Source organism: Mixophyes fleayi, chromosome 5, assembly GCF_038048845.1.
Source record: "Mixophyes fleayi isolate aMixFle1 chromosome 5, aMixFle1.hap1, whole genome shotgun sequence".
NCBI classification, from domain to species: domain Eukaryota; kingdom Metazoa; phylum Chordata; class Amphibia; order Anura; family Limnodynastidae; genus Mixophyes; species Mixophyes fleayi.
Genome location: NC_134406.1, coordinates 144,448,318 through 144,475,722, shown reverse-complemented (window position 1 = coordinate 144,475,722; position 27,405 = coordinate 144,448,318). Strand labels below are relative to the sequence as shown.

General features: G+C 39.1%; 1 protein-coding gene across 1 annotated transcript in view; it reads right to left on the bottom strand.

Moving 5' to 3' along the window:
• Positions 1-233: 233 nt before the first annotated feature.
• UBE2QL1 (ubiquitin conjugating enzyme E2 QL1) overlaps positions 234-27,405 on the bottom strand; it is a 52,506-nt gene continuing 25,334 nt past the window's right edge. Inside the window, exon 2 of the mRNA XM_075212902.1 lies at positions 234-406. Within this exon, the coding sequence (XP_075069003.1) occupies positions 275-406 (132 nt within the window). The 3' untranslated portion in view covers positions 234-274. The remainder of the gene's footprint in view (positions 407-27,405) is intronic.

Genomic DNA, 27,405 nt, shown 5'->3' with positions numbered 1-27,405 from the left:
ATTGTAACATGACATTCTGTGCCACACACTGTTCTCTTTCCATGTCTTTCAATGTAAACACTTCTGAACATAAATAAATTAAGTCTTCCTGTCAATCACATTCTTAAATTGAAGCTGAAGTAGAAAAGGACGAATGGATGGATGGTGTACAGCACTGAGAAGATGGCATAGTGATCTTTTTTTTTCTTAAATATTTTCATATAGTTATTCTTTTTCTTGGTGAGGTTATTCTCTTTCCCCTTCCTAGAAGTCTATTTCAGCTAGGTTTTTTGTGTCAGCCATCAGATACTGGTGGGGTTACCCAGCCATACTTCTCATGGGTCTTCACCAAACTCTTAAATGTTGCTTCAGCCTCCTTGCGACTAAAGGCCTTTTTAGATTTCCCAGCTTTCCTGCAGATGCGACCCTGTAGAAACAAAATGAGGAATTATTTTTCAGTGTTATCATATAGCAGTAAAAAATGCACTTCTCTTATATACTATCAAACTTTAAATTGCGGAATGATGAAATTGTGTATAGGCAGCTTTATAAACCAATATAATTGATATACACATTATATGAATAATTTTAGAAATGTATCCATTAATGAGATGGTATCATTATATTATTTCTGACTCAAGCACACACATCAACTCAACTTCCATCCCCCCCAACACGGATCTCCCGGGGGAAGAAGACAAGTGACAGGGGGTAGGAAGGGGCATGGTGACATGATCATTGCGTCACCATAGCCCCCTCCCCCACTATAAAATGCAGAAATTCACGGTATTGGGGTATTGCTTTATGACGTGATTAAGCCCCGCCCCGCCATTCAATGCCGTGAATTTTGGCGATTCTGGGAGGTTTGCCTACTCTTCTGGGAGTCCGGGAGGACTCCCCGAAATTCTGGAGCCTCCCGGGAAGTCCGGGAGATTAGGCAAGCATGTATGATTCTATAGTTAATAGCATTCAGTAAAGCATTATCTATCTATCTATCGATCTATCTAATATCAATCTCATATCCATCTATCTAATATCAATGTCATATCTATCTATCTATCTAATACTTGCCAATTCTCTAGGAATGTCTGGGAGACTCCCGTATTTCGGGTGAGTCTCACGGTATGGCAATTAGGTCCAAAATGCAGCGATTCTCCGGGAATTGCGGTATTTGGCCCCGCCCCGCTGTAAAATGCTGTGTTTGCCTCATTACGTCACGGTAGCGGGTCCAAAATGTCGCAATTTTCGGAGCCCCACCCCCCGCACGCCCACCTCCCCCATGAGGCTCCCGGATGCCAACTACAAAAAGCTGGTAGATATGATCTATCTATCACGCCCCTCTGGCATTGTCATTGATACCTCCCAGTGACTAAATGTGTGGCCACAGAGTTAAGACCCAGAGGAACAGTTTCTAAGCAACATAAGGCTGGTATGAGCTGAGAAGAAGTGTGTGACAGAATGTGCTCATGTGCATGCTGACACTTGTAGTGCCACAAGTCTGTAGTTATAATGGTGTCCCCAGCAGGAAATCTAAAGTGTTGACGTATCATAAAAATATACATATTGTCTCACTGTGGATGAAATAGTAAGCCACTGTTATAAAAAACAACAAAAAACTACTTATGTTTATTCTATAATTAAACTTGGGTCACTAATTTTTATTAAAATAAATTGTCCCCTCTAAGGAAATAATCATAAACTCAAGAGTGGTAAGGGTTAACTTTGCTGGGCCAGTCTCCGCAGGTATGCGCATGTGAGAGCTGACTTGTCAGCTTGTGCATGTATAGTGAAACTAAATGTACAGATTTGGACTTTTCTCTTATAAAAGAATAAAATAGAGACAATTTCTAAAAAATTACTTGACAGTGAAAAAAAATATATTTGCCATTAATACAAATACTTTATTCTTAGTATAATGTATATTTTAATGCTTTGCTTATTATTGTTATTGTCATCCTGATATGCTTATAACAGAAGAAGCATGGCGTGGGTTCAACTACTGCTGCAATACTTGTTACTGAAATTCCCCATGTAGTTTTGAAAAATCATCCAGAAATGATAAAGAAGCTAGTAGATATATATGTAAATTGTGCCAAAGTAAGAGAAATGTGTAACACTCAAATCTGCTAAATAATTGTAGTTAAGAAAACAGTCCTAGGGCACAGACAAAAAAAATTGTGATACATACATTAAATGAAATTAATGAATTACCATAACTTTAGGGACATTATTCTGAAAATTTACTGTGCTAGCCCTTCAGCACATTTAAATATACAGAAATACCCGTATTTGTCCACCTAGTGCATACATACTTGTTACCAAATAGTGGGACCAAATGTAAATGTACATGGCAAAAAAATTTAAAACACTGCATCAAAGCCATTCCTACTGAGGACCAAACCTTTAATTTAACAATTTTCTCCTAAAATACCTAATTTATGTCTTACATATATCACTTATGTCTTAAATAACTCATGAGAAAGAAGGGCCAGCTGGACTGTCTTTATTACACAAGTCAAAGTTATATTTTTTATTACAATGATAAACTTGTGCCATCAAATGCGCTTTAAAACAATTGAAAATAGTCAGCTGAGTGCCAATGCTGTTCTGGGAGGAGGAGAAATATGAAGAGATGGAGGTGAACTGAGTCATGTCCAATGCTGTAGCAGAACAGGTCGACCTAACCAAGGGAGGGCTGACAAATTTTAGCCTTGGGGACAAGACACAACTTGTAGCAGTCTATCTAAAACGAAAAAAAAAATGCAGACGACCCAGCCCAAGGTAGCAATTTTGGGACCAGCCGGGGGGGCATATGCCCAACCAATTAGAAGGCAAGGAGGGGTAGGAAGTAGAAAATTCCTTGTACTGTACTTATGAATTGTATGGGTAAAGTCTTTGTGACCTTGTTATACTTTAAAAAGAAAGAGTCTTCTATAAGGATATATACACTATATGGACTAAAGTATTCAGACGCTTGACTATTACATCAACAGGGACTGTAATGACATTGTATTCAAATGCACTTGAGATGTAACAGTTGCAAAATCGTTAGTAGTGGGCGCAATGCCAGACAGCTCTCAATTGTGTCAGGGCTCCATACGGAGCAGTATGTGGCTTAAATATGGAGTGCTATGATTTTATTTTCCCCTTGAGGATTAAAAGCAGTAATATATATATATATATATATATATATATATATATATATATATATATATTTTATTTGTTTCTTTTAAAACATTTGTGATGATGATACTACTGACAGGCATATCTTCCCTGCCCCATTCCACCTCTCCAGACACAAGATGGCGCAAGTCCGGGATACGCAAATATATTAACTTGGACGCAAGGCTATCCATGCAAGGAGCTCATATTCTTGTTTATCTGTGTAGTGGCATATATCTTCTTAGTTGCTGAACTAGAAACAATCACGTTCATATAGTAGAATGAAGATAAGGGTCTCTTTCACGTTAGCAGTAGAGTCAGACACCACCTTTTGCTTTCTGTAAAATGCTGATTTATTTGCCTCAATATTGTTGGGCACAAACCAGACAGATCAGAACAACTTGAACCATGTGCAATATGCAAATAGGAGCTAATTCAGAACATAATGAGCTAGCCAGCAGGACCAGGTTCATTCTACTGGGGGATCTGTAAAAAAAAGCACCTTATATAATATATTTGTCCTTTTTATTACAATCAGGGCAGTGGTCAAAGTGGAGGTATAGAAGATATAAGTAAATGAAATCTGAAAATTTTACAATAAAAGCAGTAGTAGGAGTGGTGGTATGGCATACCAACGTATACCAGCCCACTTTGACCACTGGATTAGGGTATAGGCTATATTTATTTATTGTAATATAAGATAAATGTATCAGTTCTTACATATTTTTCACATCCTCAATTGCAAACAAATCAATTACAGCCAACCAGAGAGCTGCTCAAGGGAGGAAAATAAATATTGTGTTCACTGACATAAAGCAGCCAGAGAGAGAGAAGCCAAATTATCCACACTGAACAAAAAAGACAAGCTTACTAGACTGAAAGGAATACACACAGACACAGACAGCTTCAATCCCATTTAATCCTCATCTATTATCAAGCCACTGTTTTTATCTTAACAATACAGTAAAGCTTTTTGCGCTATTAGCAGTGGTACATATGAGTAACTAATACAGACTACATAAGGCAGGGGATGGTTTGTCTTTAAATTTCCAGGCTACGAATCACATGCCCAGCACAATTCAGGGGGCAATAACGTTTGTATAGTATGTTAGATTGCTAAACTTATGATTAGTTTCCATTTTTACTTCACTAGTTAAGCAGGATGAGGGTGGCAGAAAGCAAGACATTAATATTTGTAGTGCATAACGTGTAAGTAATAACTCACAAGGCACTAAGGAAATATAGTCCTTGTATCAAACTAATTCACACTGTTTTAGAAATGGTCTTTACCACTAGTTTCCAAGACCAGCAAAAGAAAATGTAATGTAATAATCTGACATTTAAAACCATCATAAGATACTGTAATAAAGCACATAATGAAAAATGTGACTGCAGTGCTGTATAAACAAGTGATTTCATAATGCTATTATATATATTTTTAAGAGTATAAATAACAGTGAAAAAAACAGTCACATTTTTATTTATATTTGATTAGCTTGTGGGTAAAAAAAATTTTTTGCAATTGAACAATATGGTAAAAATCTGAATTACTGTTCTGATCCATACATTCTTACCCTTAAGAGTTTGGGGATGAACAATAGGCCCTTACAGATGTTCAGGCATCTGCTCATTAACATTCACATGTGACTACCTAATTGAAACAAAGTCTGGGAATCTGATGAAAACCCAAAATACAAAGTACAACAACAATGCATCATATACATATGAATATACATTTACATACTATGTAAGAGACATGCTTTAAATCTATAATTCCATAATAAATCTTTGTCTGCCGGTAAATATATACAGATCAGAGTAAAGTCACAAACATTTTAATATAAGATGGTTACCTGTAAAAAAGGGAGAATATACAAAGGTCTGTGGTGTTAGACAAGGAAAGTCAAAACAGTACCTGGCATAATAATAGATTAGTTTAATTGTACTTTGAGTGCAGGAAGAAAATCACCCGCCAGGGCTCCAAATAGGCAATAAGGAGACAGTTTATATTATATTATAGTTGCCAAACTTTCCAGGTTGGCCTCCGGAAGACCAGTGTAGGCGGTGGGTGTGAGGGGGTGGGGATCAGCGAATCGTGTCATTTTGGATATTCTGGGAGAGATGGCAAGTATGTATTATATGCTGCACAAGATATACTGTATTTACTATCTGTATTGGATTTGTTTTATGCTAATTTGCACCTACATATGATCTTGTTTATACATTACTGCATTTATGTATTATTACTATATGTATTTTTTTGTATTGATGTACCCTTGCTGTATGGCACTATGGAATCTGACATAATGATTATGATCATTCAGTTAATGTTCTGGAGACAACTGCCATTTGTTCAATGTTAGATTACCAAAAATGTTTTGATTTGGATTAAAGCCATGATTTTCATGTAACTATTTATAAAAGAGAAAATAAATTAAATGTTGCAAATAAAGTGCAATGTTGCAAAAGTAGCAATAGCAAGGACATACACAATGGTAATACATATAGATAACACACATAGTAAAATGTGAAACTCAATTCACAATAGCTACACTGTTTGGAATTACATGTATAGGATAATTCCATCTTTACATAATAACTATAATAAATCTAAAATTTGCGCAGTGAAAGTGTTGGTATTTCTGTTTTATTAGTGTGTCCCCAGAAATACCTTCTGTGCATCCCAGTAACAGTTCTCTGGCTTTGAATCTTTGCAGCACTGGTGTGGGAAGGGCATCTTGCAGATGCATAACAGATGCATAACAACACAGTGTGTGCAGTGATTGTGGAAGGGCACTACCTCAGGGTTCCATCCTTGGCCCTCTGCTCTTTTCTTTGTACACCTCTTCACAGGGTGAACTTATTAGTTAATTCGACCTGCAGTACCACCAGTATGCTGAGCATAAAGTGTCCTGTTGCCTCTCTGCCATCTTCTCTTGGATGCCCAAACACTTCCTTAAAATCAATATGGCCAAATACTTATAGACTTCCCTCCTGCAAGAGAGTCCTCCCTCCCATCCTCTCCATCACTATTGATAATACCATCATCTCCTCTTTTCCCCAAGTTCGATGTCTGGGTGTCATCCTCGACTCCTCCCTCTCTCCTCAGCCTCACTAGTCCCCTGTCCTTGGTTCTCCTCCTTTCCCCTGCCTTCCCATCTCAATCACTGCTCTGATCCTGTTAGTTACACCCATACTGCTGGGCACACTTCAGCCTGCTTTAGTTCACACCCTTCCTCTCCTCCCTCCCCTTCCTAGTTTCTCGATGCTCTCAAAATCACCTTTACCTCTTTGCCCTAGGCACTAGTTCTCAGCTGGAATGATTTTATTGCACTTTGTTTCTGTTTTTGTACTGCCCTGTTGTTTTGTATCATGCTTTATGTATGGCACTAAGTACCCTTTGTAGTGCCATATAAATAAAAGATATTAATAATAATAATACTCCATAGGTGGCATTGGTGTGCCTGATAAACTAGAACTCACAGGTACCATATTGCATAATTCTGATTCACTGTCTTACTGTCTGTCTCACTAGTGCCTCCACCTACATACTGAGTAAACTGGCCTGGAAATGCAATGCCGGCGAACTGGACAGAAAAAGGGGAACAGGGAGGGCTGGTATCTCCTGGAGACCGGTTCCAAGAGTGATTTTTTTTTTAGTTGCAATGGTGACCTGGCAACTGGATTTTGTCAAGGCCAGTTACATTGTTTTGGCAAATATGTATTATGTTTTTAATAGATGTAATTGAAATGGAGACCATTAACATGAGTTTCCTTCATAATATTTTTGCAAACTGATTTACTACTACCATGTAATCAACAAATTACTGAATAGTGGGCCTATTTATAATTTTGCATCGATAAGAAACATTTGCTATGGGCGTTTATCACAGCAATAGAAAATAATTTATCATCTTAACTTACTATTTAGTCTTACTTCTTCGCCAGCCAGTCTAGTTCCCTCTACACTTATGTGACCTGCCACTTCCTGTTCCACTTTAAATTTTAGAAATAAAAGGAAAAAATACTTTAAAAAGGTAAAAAAAAATGAAATAATTGTAAAATAGCATTTTTAGTTCTTCTGGAGGCTGCAGGAGCCCTGCTACAGCCATGGGAGCTGTGAGCTGGTGAACCTATAGATTATAAGCTTCCCACAGGGTCTTCTTACCTCTCTGTCTGTCTATATTACCCAGTATTGTTTTATTTCTGTGTTTGTTCCCAACTGTAAGGTGCTACACAATTTGTTGTATCTATATAAATAAATGTTGATGTTACATAGGTAGAAATCTATGATATCTTCTTATTTCCCCCTGGTATTCATTGCTATCGGTAAGATGAGCCTACTGGGTAACCCCTTGGCAGTAACCCCTTGATGTATTGGGAGAAACCCTAACGCCGGAAAAAACACCAGTAAAAACAAAATAGTAAAGTGTGCAAATGGAGTGTGCACATGCACACTGGAACTGGAAGCCTGGACTTTGAATTTCACCAATATGTTAGCCAGCTCTGGTTGGCCAGTGTAGGGGCTGCAGTATATTGTAATTAGGAGGGGAGGCTTCTTTTGCTTGGTCTCTACCTACTAACAGCAAGAAACCCAGTACTGAGTAGACCAAGGGCCAGTAACACTAATTTGTATTGCCCAATGTTGGGATTCTCCTCAAAATGATGGTGTCAGTGGCTGACAAGTTACATGCCTACTCACCACTTTTTGTTTCCTATTAAAATTATATAGAGAGAGTTCACCATTCCACACAATTTCATACACAAATGAAACCTTGTTTAGGCATTAATAGGCACATCGGAGCCCCACCTTTGTTTTTTGCAAACTTTTGCTCCTCTGCAAACGTTGTTAAATTCGATTTGTTTTAGTTATTATTGGGAATTAAAGTTCAGAGCACAAATTAGATCAATTGAATGCAAAGATACCAATAAATTACAGTTTTCTTACAACTGTATGCTCAGACTTCAAAGTTGCAAGATTGAGATTTTGTTTCAGTACGACAGAACAGTAAAACTACTTAGATACAAAACTGAAGTTTGGTGTTTGCATTCTAGTGCCTGGAGCTTTTTACCTCTTAGGTTATCAGTTTAGTGAATTGATTTAAAGGTTCTAAAGGTATGAAAACTTAAGACATTATCTAAAGGGGATATCAATCTTGGGAGATTTACACTTTCCAAGAAAACATCAAGATGAATGGCAATAGATGAACCCTCCATTAGCAAATATTGTTACATGCAGCTAAATGGCTAAATGAAAGTTATCTCCTGATCACAACCCTTCTCCGTTGTAGCATTAGCTTTAGCATTAGCAAATTGCTTGTTCCCTCTAAGGGGGAATTTAATTCCCCTTGAAGTAGCGCCGCAATAACTCTATTACTGTTATTACGGCAAATTTAACCCGGCTCTCTGCTCGCAGCTCAGGAAGCTGCAATCAAAAAGCCGGTGTTGAAACTGCCATAATAATGGTATTAAAGTGCACTATTGCACTATTACCGTAATAACGGTAATAGTGCGCCGACCGCGTTACTTTTTACAATTATGCGGCCAATTGAATTCCCCCATTGAGTTACTGTCAGGAAAGGCGTGAAGAATTAAAATGGATTATTCAAAAGATGGTATAATTATCTGCGCTCCATTTTTTGTGGTAAGTAGGAAACAGCTGCCAAGGGGCAAGTGACCCCCAGTACCTTAAAAATTTGAAGATAAACTGTAAACAATCTCCTTGGCACTAAGGGAAAGGGAGGTGAAGATGGGTGGTGAATGTATTGTTGGTCTTAGGTTGCATACACTGTATAGCCAAAATGTTAGCAACTTTGAATTATAAAGTCATAAACAATTTACAGACAATTGTCTTGGCCAGAACACGCTGGCGCAGGAGGGTTATTACCCGGCACCGGAGGGGTTAAATCACTGGCGCTAGGTGCTTCGTAAACTGTATATGTATTAAAATGTTTTTTTAATGTAAATAAAATGCATGATATATGGCGCTGAAGGGCTGGCTGGATAGCACCCAGAGCTGCAGCATGTAAGGGGTTAAACCCCGGCACTAGGCGCCGGGAAGTGTAAAAATGGGTTTTAGATTTAAAATGTGTGTGTAGGCTGCAGGAAGCTAAGTCCCTAGTTGGAGCTGAAATAGCTTCAACTAGCGACAGGGCAGGGACTATTGCCCTCAGGTCTGGCTGCTCTCTCCTGATACTATTATCGGCCAGAGAGTAGAGTCCCTGGAAGCAATTTTGGGCGGGAGATTTAAAAGATAAATCTCTAGCCCCAGACAGAGAGGCACCAGGGGAGGAGAGTGGGCTGAGCCCCCCTCTCCCTGGCAGCTCATAGACAGGGGGGAAGTATATCCCCCTGCCACTAGCAGTAATGTTAAGGTATAAAACCTCTCTGGGCTGATTCATGTGCAGGCTGCATGAATCAGCCCAGATTGGTTAAAAGGACAGGAGGGCGGATTACCTCCTGCTAAGTCAAGTCTCAAATGTGTATAAAAAAGGCTCTGTTTTGTATTAAAAGTTGTTCTTCTTGTTTCATCTGACCTGATCACTGGTACCTTTAACAAGTGTAAGAGCAAATAAATATCATTGCTTCAAAGACCTGCTCTGAAACTTCTCTATCCTGTGACCCACAGATTAGACCCAACTCTAATCCGTTCCTGGCTGTTCTGAGGTTTGGACCCAGCACCTAGTACCACCGCTCTACCCGCTACCCAGCAGCTCTGGCCAGTGTGATAGGCCGTGGGGGATTCCATATACAGCAACCCTCATCTATAGGATGAGGTCAGGGATAGCAGCCAAGGTACACCAGTAACAGGGTACACTAGCACCGTCAGTCACCCCGAAGAAACCCGGTTCTGGATGCCGGTAATGAGTGGTGGCAGCAGCACTTGTAAGCCCCTCCTACTATGGCAAAAGGGCGCATTTGGGATACCGAAAGGGAACTTTGACAAAGTAAGCCCAACCGGTTCCCAGCAACAGCCGACAGGGTGGCATAGGCGGTCCTGTCACAATATTCGTCCAAGAAGGTTATTGAAAGTTCCATCTCCCAAGTAATTTTCCCAGCTTAGATTGGTGGTTCAGTCCTCTGGGTATGCAAGCGCTCCCCTTTTGTATAGAGTAGTGTAGACGATCTTGAGCTACCTTGACACGGATGTGGGGGGCAAGCTTGGAATACAGACCCGTGGTCAAATGTATTAAGCTGCGAGTTTCCAACGGGTTTGATAAGTTGAGATGTTGTCTTTAGCAACCAATCAGATTCTAGGTATCATTTATTTAGTACAATCTACAAAATGAAAGCTAGAATCTGATTGGTTGCCATAAGCAACATCTCCACTTTTCAAACCCGCCGGAAACTCACAGCTTGAAACACTTACCCCGTGGTATCTGTGTGTGTGTCCGCAGTTGAGTCTCATCCGCTCCAATACTAATATGATGTTTTGATTAAGGAATGTTGGTGGTTGTTAAGGTGATAGATATTAGTTTAACCCACAGGCAAGTGGGCTTCCTCAGGTATGTGATGTGCAGTGTTTAACCCCTCTTGAGTGAGGGTTTGATTAGTCAACCAATCAACAAAGAGCACTAATGATGATTTGCATATTCTTGTTTGAATATTTTTATTTTAATTTTCTCAAGGGCCACAATAAAATACTGATCCACTGAAAGTGCGTGTAAGCCATACTAAGCCATATGGGTGGCTTAGTGGCTAGCACTTCTGCCTCACAGTACTGGGGTCATGAGTTCGATTACCAATCATGGTCTTATCTGTGTGGAGTTTGTATTTATCCCTGTGTTTGCGTGGGTTTCCTCCAGGTGCTCCAGTTTCCTTCCACAATCCAAAAACATACTAGTAAATTAATTGGCTGCTATCAAATTGACCCTAGTCTGTCTGTGTGATCTGTGTGTGTGTGTGTTAGGGAATTTAGACTGTAAGCTCTGTTACCACAGTGACTGATGTGAGTTCTCTGTACAGTGCTGCAGAATTAGTGGCGCTATATAAATGATGATGATGATTATGATATGTGCAATTTGGACCACCATTTATGTCTCGAAATTGTGAAAATGTGCACCTTACAATTTCCAATCTTAAAGAATTACACAATCACAATCTGAGATATAACGCCTCTCTCAATGGCGACTGAGGTGACTCCTTAGGGTAGATTCAATTAGGAGTGATTTTCATTGAAACATTCAAGTTCCGGTGCTTAAATTTCCACTCATTTTATGCGCACCTCTATGGGACACAAGGAAAAATTAGCGGAGATTCCATCATCAACATCACGACAAAGTATCTCTACAGACTGCACCTTAGACACATCACGCTGAATTGAATCTCCCCTGTATCATGTATTAGGCCATACTTGGTGGCATTTGAGTTGTATGACTGCATCTTCTAATATTCATTATCCACTGGAATTAAAAATCATGCTTTTACTACCATTTTGTAACACTACTAAAAGTATGTAAACATGTATAGGGATGGAATCCTTGCGCTAGTGCCTTTGGTTGGGAGCAGCAGTAGGTGGTGTCTTTGGATGCTGCCTGCTTTATTTACTCACTATCTCTGAAAGTAAATGCAAGGTGCTCAATGCAGTGTCCTCCATTGATCATCACCGCAAGTGCTGGTTACCTAAGCATGTCAAAATCACTTTTGACATGATGTGTCACTGGAGTTTTTCTAACTCCAGTGTGAAAACATCCTAAGTCTTCCTACAATACAAAAGTAGCTAAAAAAAGTGACTATGATTTACATGATCATATTGATATACAAAACATGTGGGTCATTCCACATCATATCAACACAGGATTTCAAACTGACCATTTCAAATTGTAATGAAATTTGGTATAATAAATGCTGTCATGGGTGTAATGAAACCCCCCAAATCTTAGGCTGATATATGCACTAATTTTGAAGTTATATGCGCCTTTAACTTTGCACTTTTTTAATGAAAAATTTGCTTTTAATGTTTTTTTCAAATTGAGCTAGAGAGTTGGGCAAGGTCTCATTTGAAACCTCTTTTTATGGGCTTTCTTATGATATATAACACAGCAGTGTTTTTCAATAAAAATAAAAATTGTAAAATTTTCAAATCAAAATTTATATTCTCAAAAAGCCATATTTTTAAATTTTGAAAAACATCTCAAAAATTGTTCATACTGTTGTTAATAAATCCCCAAAGTTTTATTTTGGAATCATGATGGGATCATCTGCTACAAGAGCTTTCGCTTTGGACTGTTTGATAAAATAATAAAAATGGGAACTATCTAGGCCTGTTCATTACTTTTAATTTATCTCCTTAAACAATCCCTCTGATGTATATTTTGTACAATGACACATTATGTTACATACTGAAATATTTAAAACTTTTGTGATAGTTTTTTGTCTTTCACGTATTATTAGAAAGCTTACTACAGATCACTACCATTTGGTGCTTCTGCTTTGGATCGATGGTGCTACTTGATGGGTTGAAACTCACTGAAGGCTTCATTTGTTTTTATTATTTCCATTTCAGAAAGTACATGTTGAAGTTAACAGATGCACCTTACACAGAACATCTACCATAGTAATCCATAAAACATCCAGCTTCCTTGGGTATGAAAAAGATGGTGATGGACCAACTGGATGGAGTAATGTCACTTTCACTACATTGATGTTTTCATCTTTCTGCAGAATAAATGTGAGCCAACATTTCTTGTCATACACAGCATTTAAATACCCTCTGATGTCAGCAAGTGGGAGTTGATACTACATTATCTTCAGGAACTGAACAATGACCCTATTGCTCTTTTCAAAGTGTCCCAAGTTGTTTTCTGCAGCTGGCACAAAATTTAGCAACTTTTGGCACTTCAGAAAATAATTTACACATTCATTCTGAAACAGTTATCAACCCCTTCTTATTAGCAGTATGATTAACCTTTTTAAATGGGTTGAAACAATGCAATGTAAGGTACCTGTCACTTTCCTCCATCTTTATTCTTTACTTCTCTAAACCAGGTTAAACACCAAAGCAAGCTTGGACTGGGCTGCCAGGGAGTTAGGAAAATAATTCTCAAGAGACTCTTCTGAGGGGTGACAGAAGCATGTGCTGAGCTCTGATTGGAGGAGCCCATCATTTGCTCATTTGACCAGTGGAGATCAGCAGCAGCCTCATTGGCTGTGCCTTCTCTTCTCTGCCTGGCCAGATGACTGAGTCTTCTCCTTGTGAGTACAGTGTTGCTCCCAGTCTGCTGGGTCTCTCCCTCCCAGCACCCCTTCTCCAAGTTGCTGTTCCTCCCTGCTCCCAGCACACATTCTCCCAGTCTGATAATCACTGTAATTAAACACTCCTCTTTTTCAAAATGTCCAGGGTCAGGTTAGGTTTTGGTGGGCTTAAATTATTGACCAAGGGGCTTTTCTTTACTAATTAAATCCCACCGAAACCTAACCTGTCCCTGTAAAAGGTGGACATATTCAACACAATTGAAGTGTCTTTCCACGTGGAACATATTTCCACTTAAGTTCGCACGCCTGCGCAAAAAATTTCGTCCCCAAACACACCTGAAGAGCAACATGCATTCCTCTAATGAAGTGAACTGGAAAAAATATTGTTTTCTAGATTTACTCATATGTGTACTGCCTCAATAAATAAAATTTTCATGAATCACTCAAAACTGAAAGCTCTTGTAGCAGATGATCTCATCATCATCCCACAATTAAACTTTGGGAATTTATTAACTACAGTATGCCTTTATGAGAAAATCAAAATTTTACAATTTTAATTTTTTTTAAAACAGAATACTTTGTTATATATCAAATGAAAGCCCATAAAAAGAGGTTAAAAATGAGACCTTGCCCAACTCTCTAGCTCAATCAGATGAGCTACAAATGCAATTTAAATAAACGTTAAAATGCAGCTTTAAAGGTATATAACTTTAAAACAAGTGTATATATCAGCCTAAGGGGCATATTTAATAAAGCACGATAGTGCTTTTAACGGGTCATTAAGGTGTCCTCCTGTCCTCCGCAAATTTATTAAGGGTGCATCGCAGCAGATATCATGGATATCTGCTGCTTTGCATTCCTCTTCGTTTTTGGGAGCAGTCACCATTCAACAGAATGGTGACTGCTCCTGGCCGCAATCTAACAAGTCCCGAAAAAACATTTTTTTCGGGAACTTGTCATGTTAATGTACGCCAGCTGAAGCTGGCGTACATCATCGGAATTGAAGAAATCTAATGCTGTCAGCTCTGCTCCGAAGAGCAGAGCTGGACAGCGCATGTGTGGAGGGATCACATGATCCCTCCCTGTCACTCAGCGCGCTCTCTCTGCAACTATCATTGCAGAGACAGAGAGGGGATCTGTGTGCGCATGTCCAGTTCTTGGAACTGGACATTCGCAATTGAAGAGTGAAGAGAAGACCCGGAGACAGCGCTTCCGAAGAGGGGGGTAAGTATGATTTTTTTTATCACTGAAACAGCAGTTTTTTCGGAACTGCTGTTTCTGTGCAGGGCTGTACATAAATGTGAGAAATAGTTCAATCCTTATCATTGCGATAAGGATTGAAAACTACTTTTCACTTTATGTGAATATTGATAAATGTGCCCCTAAGATTTTGTGATTTTCTGTACAGCCATGGCAGCATTTATTATACACAATTTAATTGAAAGTAGAGAATGTGGGGTAGAATTTTATCTAAAATTGTGTTGATTTGATGTGGAATGACCCATGTATGAATTCTGGTTACACGAACTGTTAATTGATTTTCAATGTTTGGTTACTGTTTGGTCAGAAAAATGTACATAGCATATTATGGATAGATATTAATACCTATAGCAGGCATTTATACATTTGGTTTTGGATAAGCCACTAAACAAATGAAAAGTGTTATGTAGCCTTTCACTAAGAAACTTAACAGTTTCGCATTTACTAATACTAGTACTTAAAACTAATACCTATCACAACATGATATTGAAACAAAGCATGGCACTGAGGCTTTCATCTTAGGCTCTAAAATGAATAAGCCCCACCAAGACAAAGGTAGCAGTCCTCTATCAACCTCTTTATATGAACAAAGATCTCAAAACATGTGTTTCTTCAAAAAGTCAGATGGTGATCTCATGAAACATAGCATGGGATTTAATAAGACTGCTTTATGCCGTAACCAGCACTTAGGGGGCTATTTATCAATTCTGGCACAATAGAGGCGAGAACACAACAATTAAAAAGCAGCTGATTCATGCGTGAGTCAGCTATCCCTGATGTGGGATTTCAGTTCCATTGCCAAGAAAATAAGTAAATAAAAGTAAAACTTTTCAACAGTGAAAAAAATATTTTATTATTTTTCCAATGATTTTCCTCTGTTATGGCCATCCTGATTGCCTTTATACTTGTTAAATACACTTCCCCATGCACAGGCATGTGGAAGCTATGGCCAATGAAAGTCGGCAAATCATACTATCTGTGGGGACAAGACACCTTTTAATAAATTTGCCCCTAAAATACCACTACTGATAATAGATTAGCAATCCTACCGTTGACCTGATTTATGGTGTCTTTAGAATAGTATAACATTGTATTCTAAATAATGGAAACACATATTCTAGCAATGGTTACATATCCTTGTGTAATTGTTAATGTACTAGACTAAATATGAACCTGTATATATGGAATCTTACACACATGGGAAATTGTTGTCTGTAGCAGAAGAAAAAACTGGGGCAAGAGTGTAAAAACATAAATCAGATTTAAATCGTACTCTTCTTTCCAAGCAAAACAAGCAGATGCCCTAGAAAAAATGCTGATAACATCCCTCAGCCTGCAAGCAAAATAGGTCAACGTGAATTTATGTTGCCAGAAATTCATATATGTCACAACTTTCAAACAATGGTTAATATTAAAAGCGCTCTCAGGTGGGTAGATAATGTCTAGCACAATATAATTTACCTCTGAAAATAGAATAGTAGGCGCTACACAAATTAAATAAAATCATGCAGGTGAAACCTAGCAACTTGCATTTCACTTTGTCATTGTAGGCTCTAAGGTCTTCTACAGATGAAGGGGTTATTTGTCTCCATCCCACCAGGGTTCCATTAGCATTGAAGAGTGTATTTCAAAGTCACCTTATCAGCAACACTAACAATACCTGAATGTCTCTTACTACAACAGAAGTAATAGTGAATGCCTCCCAGCTTCACCTAAGGATCGAGCAGCCTTGATCTATTTTATCACACAGATGTAATGAAGTGGAGCTTAGTTTCACCACTGAAATCGGTGTCAAAAGACTAAAAGTACTAGCAAGAGATACAAATAATTATATGGAATACGATTGTCTCCCAAAGTGGTCACCGCGTATGTGTAAGAAATCTTCAGTTACATTTCCTCTAGTATATGATTTTAATCTTTTAGGGGCATATTCAATTTACGTTAATACGGTAATATCTTGCTGGATTTCAGAGCTGCGAGCTGAAATCCAGCGATTAAATTACCGTATTAACGGTTTTCCCGTGCAGGATTACCGTAATAACGGTAATATTTTTTGAGCGCGGGATTTTCGGCGATCCCACCGTCAATTGAATATGCCCCTTAGAATTTTAAACAGATCAGCATGTTTCAGTAATCAGAATAATTCATTAACCAATCAATGCTCCAACCATCACATACAAACACTAAGGGTTTTGATCACCATTCCTACATTTCTTAAGCCAAAATATAGTCCATATACGAGTAAGAATTACAAAAAATTCTATACGAAGTGTCTAAAAGTGACTTTTCCTTAAAAAAAAAGAGTTGTTTTAATATTATATGTTTTATCATGAAAAGGAAACATTTTTTTACAAAAGTGTAGAGTGAATAAAAGTAATTTTTTTTTAAAATTGTTTATAGAAGTATTGTTTCAGGCAACAGCCCCCCATTTTTTTATTTTTTAGAGATGAACTGAATGTTTTTTTAGAAACATTCCTCTTTCAACTGTAAAGAAACTTTCATTATAGAATGTTGTCTTTAGAATGGTTATCCTTTTTGTTACATTTGCTAAATCAGCTTACATAATGCATTCATATATATCTACAAAAGTTAAAAAATTAATGTACCTCATGTTGTTTTATTTTCTCATAGACCAACAAGATTTGGATATAGAATGATAAGTCCATTTGATGTATTTATCTACTTAAGCACAATGATTTCATATTTTATGATTTAACATGACACTCCAATGAAATCCCAAAGTCAGAAACAATTCCCATTTCTGTGGACAGACAAGATTTTTGGTGGCCAAAGTGGACCTGGCCTGTTAAAATAGAGGCATGGCCTCACCATTTTTTTATACTTTTAATTTAAGAAAAGTTATTTATTTAAATAACAAAGTAATTTTTCTTGAGATGCTTACTACTGCCATCCTAATAATTGCAAAAGTGATTTAAACCATATTTTTTATTATTATTGTAGATTTGTAAGGAGCCACTGTGCTCCGCAGTGCGTACAAGTAGGGAAAACAGTACATACATAAGACAGGGACATACAAGGTAGACAAAATAAATGCAGACATGAAAACAAAGGGTATGAAGGACCTTGCTCATTAGAGAGCTTACATTCTAAGTGTAAGAGGCTAAAGCTGAAACAAGAGGAGCAAATGTGGTTCAAAGATTGGGACAGTTTTGAGGGTGCATTAGTGTGAATAGTGTTATCGAGGATAAGGTCACCTCTAAAAAAGAGATGGGATTTCAAAGAGCGTCTAAAGATTTGAAGGCTGTGGGAAAGTCTGATTGAGGGTTGTAGGGAATTCCATAAGTGGGGAGCAGCACTGGAGAAGTCTTGTAGGCGGGTGTGAGAGGTGATTACCAGAGACGAGACAAGGCGCAGGTCAGAGGTAGACCTAAGAGGACGGGAGGGAAAGTATTTTAATATGAGATTTGAGATGTAGATGAGCTTGAGGTGAGTAATTTGAATTTGATTCTGGAAGACACAGGGAGCCAGTGTAAGCGAAGTGGTGCAGCAGCATTTAGGATGGATTGAAGTATCGATGTATATGGATGTCAGGAATGCCAGATAGTAGGAGGTTGCAATAGTCAAGATAGGAGATGATGAGAGAATGGATGACTTTTGGAAGCATGTTGAGTAAGAAAAGAGTGTATTCTGGCAATGTTTTTGGTGGAGTCAACAGGACTGGGAGAGAGTCTGGATGTAAGAAATAAAGTAAAGGGCGGAGTAAAGTGTGACACCAAGGCAGCTGTCAGGCGCCGTCTCCGCACTGTCACTTGGTGCAGGAGACAAATGCCTGCACCTTCCAAGCAACCACATCCTGTTGCCTAGCAGCGGGACGTTATCTCTGCCCACCTGTCTGCAGCCAGCATGTCTTACCGCCAAAATCTCCCTAACCCTATCAGGAGGCACCTTAGGGTATATAAGGCAGCCTCTGACACATGTTTAGTGCCAGAGTATTTGGTCTTCAGCCTTGCTCCGTTTGTTCCTGTGTTGCTTTTATTTGGATTCTGACCCCGGCTTGTTCCTGACTTCTCCTTTGGTTCCTGATTCTGGCTTAGAGTGATATTTGGTATTGACCCGGCTTCCTGACCATTCTCCTGCTTCTGATTTGGCTATATCTGTTCCTCTGGTTTTGACCCGGGTTGCTGACTACTCTTCCATCCTGCTTCCTGGTGGGCTATCACCGCTGCCTCAATTGTTACCTCGCCAGCTGACTGATACTGAGGGCCGCGAGCTGCACGTCCCTTGCAGCGAAGTCCATACCTCCTTGCGGGGGTTCCCGGTGAAAACCAGGGATGTGTTAGACTCCGCGCCTCAGTACTCAGTAGTGCCAACTGCTGGCAGGTATCATCAATTCCACCTAGTGATTCTGACAGCAGCGGGCTTGGAAGACTGAGGAAATTGTGGTGTTATTGACAGTGAAGAAGATTTGAGGGCAGGTGGTGACTCTGGCAGGCGGGAAGATAATAAGCTCTGTTTTGGACATGTTGAGCTTTAGCTAGCATTGGGACATCCATGTGGAAATAGCAGAAAGACAGTTGGTTACACAAGATAGTACAGAAGGAGAGAGGTCAGGGGAAGAGATATAGAGTTGGGTGACATCAGTATAGTGGTGTTATGGGAAGCCGAATGAGCAAACTAGAGAACCAAAAGAAAAGGTAAAAGTAAGAGGCCAAAAACGGAGCCTTTTGGAACCTCAACAGATACTGGGAGTGGTGGAGAGGATGTACCAGAGGTAGAAACACTAAAGGAGCAGTACGATAGGTAGGAAGTGAGTTAGAAAAGAACTGTGTCACGAAGGCCAATGGAGTGAAGGGTGTATAGGAGAAGAGGGTGTTCAATAGTGTCAAAAGCAGCAGAGAGGTCCAGGAGAATAAGTGTGGAGAAGTGACCCATAGGCTTTGCAGTAAGAAGATTGTTGATTACTTTTGTGAGAGGAGTTTCAGTGCAATGTTGAGGCCGGAAACCTGATTGAAGAAAGTTGAAGATGAAGATGAAATGAAAGGAGCAAAAGTGAGACAGACGTTTGTACACTAATAATAATAACCATTTCTGGGGTAAACTTTGCTTCCTATCTCTGTTATACTTCCCATATTTATATTACTGGCACTGAGTCCCACAATGTGAAAATACAGGTTCAAATAATACACCTACACATACATTAGTAACTAATCAAGTATTTGTTTTCAGTGTGTATCATGATCCTATGACTGTACAGAGCTATACAATATTCCTCGCCCTTTAAAAAGAAAGTATAATACTAATATTAAAAATGCTTAACTTGCACTAAAATGATCAAAGCTATTTGGTGGTAGGATGCTCTACTGCACAATCATACTTTTGTACTTTGTTAGTAAAGAACTCATGATCAATTGAAATAAATAGTACTTGATTTTTTTAAGACATAATTGTTATATTTATATGTCATCGTGTAAAAAAAAATTCACAATTTTCTTTAAAAAAAAACAAAAAAATCTAATTATTTTGATTTAAATTAGATTTTTTGATTTAAATCAGATTTTTTTTTATTTTTTAAAAAATGATCAAGTAAACTAATAAACCAAGTAAAAACAATAATACAACATTCTTTTAAAATACTGTATCTTTAATATATTCAGCTTAAATGACTTGACAGTATCACCAATCACTGCATGGCACAGCAAACTACACACGAATCACAACACAAACTGCAAAAGGAAACAGCAATGATGCTAAAAGTTACAATAGTTGGCATTTGCCTTGCCTGATTTGTAGATCTGAATGAGGGTAACTACACATTAGGTTTATTGAATGCCTTAAAAAGAAACACAAATTTTGCAGCATTGTCAGTACCCGAGTGGTTTCTCAGTTTTGACTGCACCAAACCAAATGTAGAAAATGGTCTTTCTACTAAAGCTGATGATGCTGCAGCTGCTAGCAATTGCTCTACTGCTACCATGATGTTTTCATTACCAGCTACAGTTTCAGAACCAATGTGCATTTTCCACCAGTCTACTGGAGCCACTGTTGACACCACATCATGGTCAAACAAGAGATGACTGAACAGGGTTGCTTTTACAGTGATAAGTTATTTCTTTAAACTGTCCTTTCTCTCTGAATTTGTAACACTGGTGTGGTGTGGTGTTGGGTGATTCTCTCTGGATTCTGGAATTATCTGTTTCTTGTCTGGACTTTTCCGTTTCCTGTGTCTATTTGTATCACAATTAAATTAGGCCAGCAGGCAATAGAAATAGATACAGACATTTTATTAATAGAGAAGCTAATCAAGGGTCAAATGACTATGGTTCATATTGCACAGCATGTCAATTACCATTATTATTTTTTTTTTAAATAATCATATGATTTAAATCACAATTTAAATTGTGATTAAAATCAGGTTGATTTAAATCGTCACACCCTGGTATATGTACGAGTGATCGTTTCATATATTATAGTACTATATAAAGCACATCTTGTAGTGGCTTTTAAGGACTAAAACAGAGTGCACTTACCTTTCCTAGACCTGTATGTACATTCATACAACAATCTGCAAGTGTCTTGGAAAAATGCAGCCAGTATTCTCTCAGCTACATCATATATGAAGTGATGTCTCTAACCAGCAAATGTTCCTTTCAGTTCACTGCTGATGTGGAAATTTTATTTCTAATGTTTTTAGCTAGCTATATGCAGTAAAAAAAATATAAATTTATCTGGATGTTTCTTTTAATTCTGCAGCTACAACTAAGTTCATGCAGTTTGCGAGAGAATGGGAAAAAAATGTGTACTTGAGAATCATTCCTCCTTATTCATTAGTTGACAGACAACATTCAAATTTTCAAATCAAGTGCAGGCTAGTAAACAAAATACATAAATAGGAGTCTATTTATCAAGGAGAAATAAGCTCTACATCAGGCGTTTTCTCAGGATTTAAGATTTTTCCCTATTTACCAAAGTCGATGGCTGAAGAAGGCTATCTCCGGATGTATTCATAGCTGGGAATTTCCTGCAATACTTCCCCATGGAAAGTATGGGGAAGCCTATTTATCAAGGACATTGGCAGTACAAGTACTGTCAATGTCCTCTGATTGCTAATGTCATCTCAGATGGAATTAGCTGGGGGCAGCAATGGACAAATACTTTATTATTGAAATAATTCACAGTATTATCTACAGGTGGTGGGGATGGCCATGCGCACTATATTTGCGCTGAGCTTTGCTAACATATACATGGGCCATTTTGAGTAACAATATGTATGGGGTGGCCTCTTTCTGAGGAATCTAGTGTACTATTGATGCTATATTGAGGATTTGATTATTATTTGGGATGTGGATTATGATTTAGCACAGAAATTTGTTCAGCAGCTTAACACTAGTGATTGGAATTTAATGTCCACTCATTCCTATAGTTCCATTATGGTGAATTTCCTCAATTTCACCCTTTCTATTCAGGGCTTTAAAATCAACTCCATTAATTATAGAAAACCAGGAGACTCTAATCATTTTCTCCATTATGAGAGTAGTCATTAGAGACCATAAAAACTCAACTGAATAGGATAAAATGCAACTCTACCTTAGAAGAGAATTTTGAAATCAAGCAAAATTACTGTTGAAGGGTTTTACAAGGAAGGGATAACCAGATTGGATTCTTAATAGTGCTATGAGTTATGCAAGAAATATTGACAAAAAGTCCTTGTTGGTACCGAAAGGGAGGAAAACTGATAAGGAGATTCACAAATAATCATTTTATACCATTTATATCTAAATTCAACAATAAGTTGACACAAATTAAGAAAATTGTTCGAGAAAAAGTTGAGATCATAAAGAAGGATCCTGGATCAAGTGGGTTTTTTTTAAAAAAAAAACCCCCAGAAGTTTAAAAAATAAATTACCACCCAGTTTTCTAAAAGAAATAAGACAAGAACAAAGTAATAAACCATAGCTACTGATGAGAATACAAGGCAGCTTTAAATGCAACAAAAAGAGGTGTCCAGCTAGTAAATCCAATAAAACTAGGGTAGATTTTCAAATTAAACAATTAAAGAGTTTATTAATTATTACACAACTTATGTATATTACACACTGCAGTGCCAATGTGGCCTGAAGTATGTGGGTAGAACAATTAGGATTGTCAAAATTCACTTTAGAGAACATATACTTAATATTCTCAATAGGTTTATGAAACAGCATCTCCAGGCACTTTGCAATTGTGCATAATGGGGATCCTAAAGATTTGTCTATTACAGGAGTTGTATACGTTGCTAATACTATCCGTGGAAGTGACAGGTCTAGGATGTTATGTAGGACAGAATCATTCTGGATGTTAAGACTAAGGCCTTTACATCTAGATGGTCTTAACGAGATTGGGTTAAATCACTGTTTTCCAAACCCAGTCCTCAGGGACCAATAACAGTGCAGGTTTTCCAGGTCACAAGTGAAATAATTTGTACAAACTGTGGATCTTTCAAAATGTGTCAGTCAGTAATGATTACATCTGCGCTCCAGCAAAGAGATATGGAAAACAAGCACCAAGGATTACCTGAGGTACAAGCAAACAAGGGGTATCTGAGGACTGGGATTGGGAAACACTTGGTTACATGATTGGTTTTGCTGTCACTAATAGAAACCAATTGTTGAATATACGAAATGAAAATAGAAATAAAAGCTGAAAACTTTAATAGGTTTATATAACATAACGTCTTCAAACAGTTTGCTATGAGTTACAGTGGGGATTTGTAGCATTTGTTTATTATTGTTAATATTACACCTGTAGGTGTTAAATTTAGGAAGCTATGTAGGAAAGAAACATTAGAGGTAACACTGCCCTTACCGTTGCCAGTCAGTGTTAATGGAACTGAGTATCGCTCAGCTGCCCTGGTAACATTTTTTCTTAAATTGGCCAAAAAAAGATTTTTAAAGCTGAGTTAAGTGATTGAAAATAGTATGTTATTTTATAGTATGTTATGCTTCTTGTCATCAATATAGCAAGTGCTAGCTACTAATAGCTACAGTACTATCAGTAATATACAGTGATATGATAAAGAAGGGGAAGCATAACAACACTTTACTCTTGATCACCCATCACCTTTACACTATATCAGACATCTATTTTGTAAATACAAGGTAGAGTAAACTGAATTCAGATCTAACAGTTATTGAAGGGGAAATCATAAGAAAATAGGCAGAAAAAACAGAAGTGAAATCTGTTTCTGTAAACAAATCAACATATGAAAATATAGAACATTTCTTGACAAGAATGGCACCAAAATCCCAATAGAATATACTATTTCTATGAGTTCTATGCTATAACAATAACCTTAAAACAATTGGAAAATTCTCAAGCCAAAAAGGTCTACTTATTTGTGACCCCCGCATCCATGGGACTACAACAAAATGTTTAAGGATTTGGCTGCATCTCCCAGCAGTTTAGGCTGTGTGTGTGGAGGGGGGGGGGGGGGCGAAGTGGAGTGAGGAAGCAGCCCAAGGAGCCTGTCGGTGCCAATCAACAAAGGGGGTAGCATGGATAAGAGCTTGCACAGGGACAAGGGGACTGTGCCATTTTTTGAGAGAGTGGAGCAGGAGAGTAAGAGTGCCATGAGCCTGAGAAGAGCTTTGGAGCTTGTCTGAGTCCAGCCAGTGAGAAAGGCTAAAGAGACTTGGAGAGAAAGAAATTACCCAGAGTTGCTGAGAGTGACCAGTGTCCAAGTTATACAAGGGACTTGTGCCAGTGAGCCTCTAGGCACATATTATTATTATCTTTAATTTATAAGGCGCCACAAAGGGTCCACAGCGCCGTACATGACATATACAGAAAACAGAGAGCCACAACACAACGTGATACAGAAACAATTTTTATATATATATATATATATATATATATATATATATATATATATATATATATACACACACACACACACAAACACACACACACACACATATACACACAGACACAGGTAACATGGTAATGCAAATCAAATTATTTCTGGGACATTGAGTGAAAGTGATGGTAGAAATCAGCGAGAAGTAGGCCAAAGCTTATGGAAATTAGGGCTAGGGAAGCAGGCCAAGAGGTACAGAGGGTGATGGAATATTAGAAGGAACACACAAGGAAAGAGGGCCATGCTTCTGATAGCTTACATCTTAAAGGAAAGGGGGAGACACAAATAGGGTGGTAAAGGGGGAGACACAAAGCCGGGACAAAGGAGTTAGGAGGACTGATAGACTTGAATAAAGAAGTGAGAGCGTTTGAGAGTAGATGCTAGCCTGATGGAACATGGAAGATCGTTCCACAGCTGGGGAGCAGCCCGGGCAAAGTCCTGGAGTCGGGAGTGAATAGAGGTGATCAGTGAAGTAGTGAGGCGGAGGTCACAGGCAGAGCGGTGGGGGGTGGCTAGGAGTGTAGGTAAAGATGAGATTGGAGATGTAGGAAGGGGAGGATTTATTAATAGCTATAAAGGTGAGGGTGAGGAGTTTAAATTTAATTCTGTATGCCATGGGGAGCAAATGTCGTGACTGTTGGAGGGAGACAGCAGAGGTAGAACGTCGTGAGAGAAAAATGAGGTGGGCAGCAGCATTGAGGAAAGACTTAAGAGGAGAAGACGATAAGTTCAGTCTTGAAAAAACTGAGTTTAAGAAAGTGTTGGGACATCCAAGATGAGATGACCGAGAGACAACAGGAGACACGAGACATAAGGGAAGGGGAGAGGTCAGGGGATGAAAGATAGATTTGGGTGTCATCAGCATAGAGGTGGTACTGGAGGCCAAAGGAGAGCATGAGGACCCCAAGGGAGGAGGTGTAGAGGGAGAAAAGCAGGGGGCCAAGAATGTAACCTTGAGGAACGCCAACAGGTAAGGGAAAAGTGGGGATGTAGAGTCATGTGTAGAGACTGAGAAGGAGCGGTTGGTGAGGTAAGAGGAAAACCAGGAGAGGACAGTGTTACAGAGGTCTAAAGATTTGAGAGTTTGCAAAAGGAGTGTATGGTCATCGGTATCGAAGGCAGCAGAGAGGTCAAGAAGGATAAGAAGGGAGTAGTGTCTTTTGGATTTAGCAAGGAGTAGGACATTAGTGACCTTAGTGAGGGCAGTTTCAGTGGAGTGGAGGGAGTGAAAACCGGATTGGAGCAGGTCAAGGAGTGAGTGAGAAGAGAGAAAGGAGGTGAGACGGTTATAGACAACCTGTTCAAGGAGTTTGGAGGGAAAAGGAAGAGGCGAAATAGGGTGGTAATTAGAGAGAGAGGCGGGATCAAGGGACGGTTTCTTGAGTATGGGGGAGACAAGAGCATGTTTAAAGGAGGAGGGGAAGATTCCAGAGGAGAGGGATAGGTTGAGGAGGTGGGCAAGGTGGTAGCAGGCTTTAAGAGAGAGGGAGCAAAGGAGGTGGGAGGGTATTGGGTCCTGTGGGCAAGTGGAAAGGGGTGAGGAAGAGAGAAGGGTATGGGACTTCATCTGCAGATACCGGAGTGAAGGAAGAGAATGAGGGTAAGCTAGCAAGAGCGGAGGGGTGAAAGGAGAAGAGGGACAGAGCTGGCAGGGAGGGGGGAGAGGGTGGGGTAAGAAGGGAATGCTGGGAGATGTCATGACGTTTAGACTCAATCATGGAGGTGAAGTGGGTAGCAAAGTCGACAGCAGAGAGCGTGGGGGGCATGGGAGAGGGGGAGGAGAGAAGTGGGAGTTGAAGGTGGCAAAAAGCCGTCGGGGGTTGGAGGATTGGGAAGAAATGAGAGCTTTAAAGAAGGATTGTTTAGAGAGCGATAGGGCCGAACTGTAAGAGGCAAGTATAAACTTGAAGTGGAGGAAGTCAGCATGAGTGTGTGACTTTCTGCACTGTGAGAGCATTTTTTAGATAGCAGGTAAGTTTTGAGTGCCACGGTTGCGGCGGGGACCGCCGAAGCCTGATGGTGACAGCCAGGGCGACAGAGTCAAGTGCAGTGGTAAGAGTGTGACTGTAAAATGAGACAGCCTCATCGGGGCAAGAAAGAGTGGTGATGGGCAGAGAAGCGATCCCAGAGAGGAGGAGAAAGTGGCAGGATCAACTGTGTCAAGATTACGCCTGGTGAGAGTAACCTTGGGGGACGGGGGCGATGAGAGGGGTGGAGAGATGCTAAAAGAGATGAGATGGTGGTCAGAGAGGAAAAGGTGAAATAATGAGGTTGGAGACAGTACCGAGGTGTGAAAAAAACAGATCAAGGGAGTGGCCACTGCGGTGGGAGGGAGAGGAGGTCCATTAAGAGAGACCAAGGGAGGAGGAGAGGGACAGAAGTTTGGAGGTAGCAGGGTCTGAGGGATTGTCTATAGAGATATTAAAGTCCCCCAAGATGAGGGAGAGAAAGTGAGGGAGCCAGGTTGCAAAGTGATCAAGGAATTGGGATACAGGACCGGGAGGACAGTAGATAACAGCACATACTGCAAAGAGACTGAGATAAAGTGTAATTTTCTACTGCACCTGAATAGTGCTACTGCAGCCTTACCTATCCTCATCAGTTAAAGATACTGAGAAGTTTAATAAGTTATTACATAACTTATGGAGAAGTGCGGAAACTAATTACCAAAGAGATGCAACAACTGCACCGATGGTACCAAACGTTATCAATGTGAATGCATTATCTGCTATAGATAGCCAGATTGGGAGAATTGTTGCAAGTGTGATTGTGGTGCTGCTGATAATCTTAATTTAAGTTTATACATGTGCAGGGGAAGTTTATTTTCTAGCATTTAGTGACTAAGCTGTTATAGCCACTCAGCTTGTGTGTTACTAACGAGATTTAATATATACTCATCTTTAAGGGTTATTCTAAATCAATTTGTTTGATACAAGTTTATTTTTATTGTCAATTAA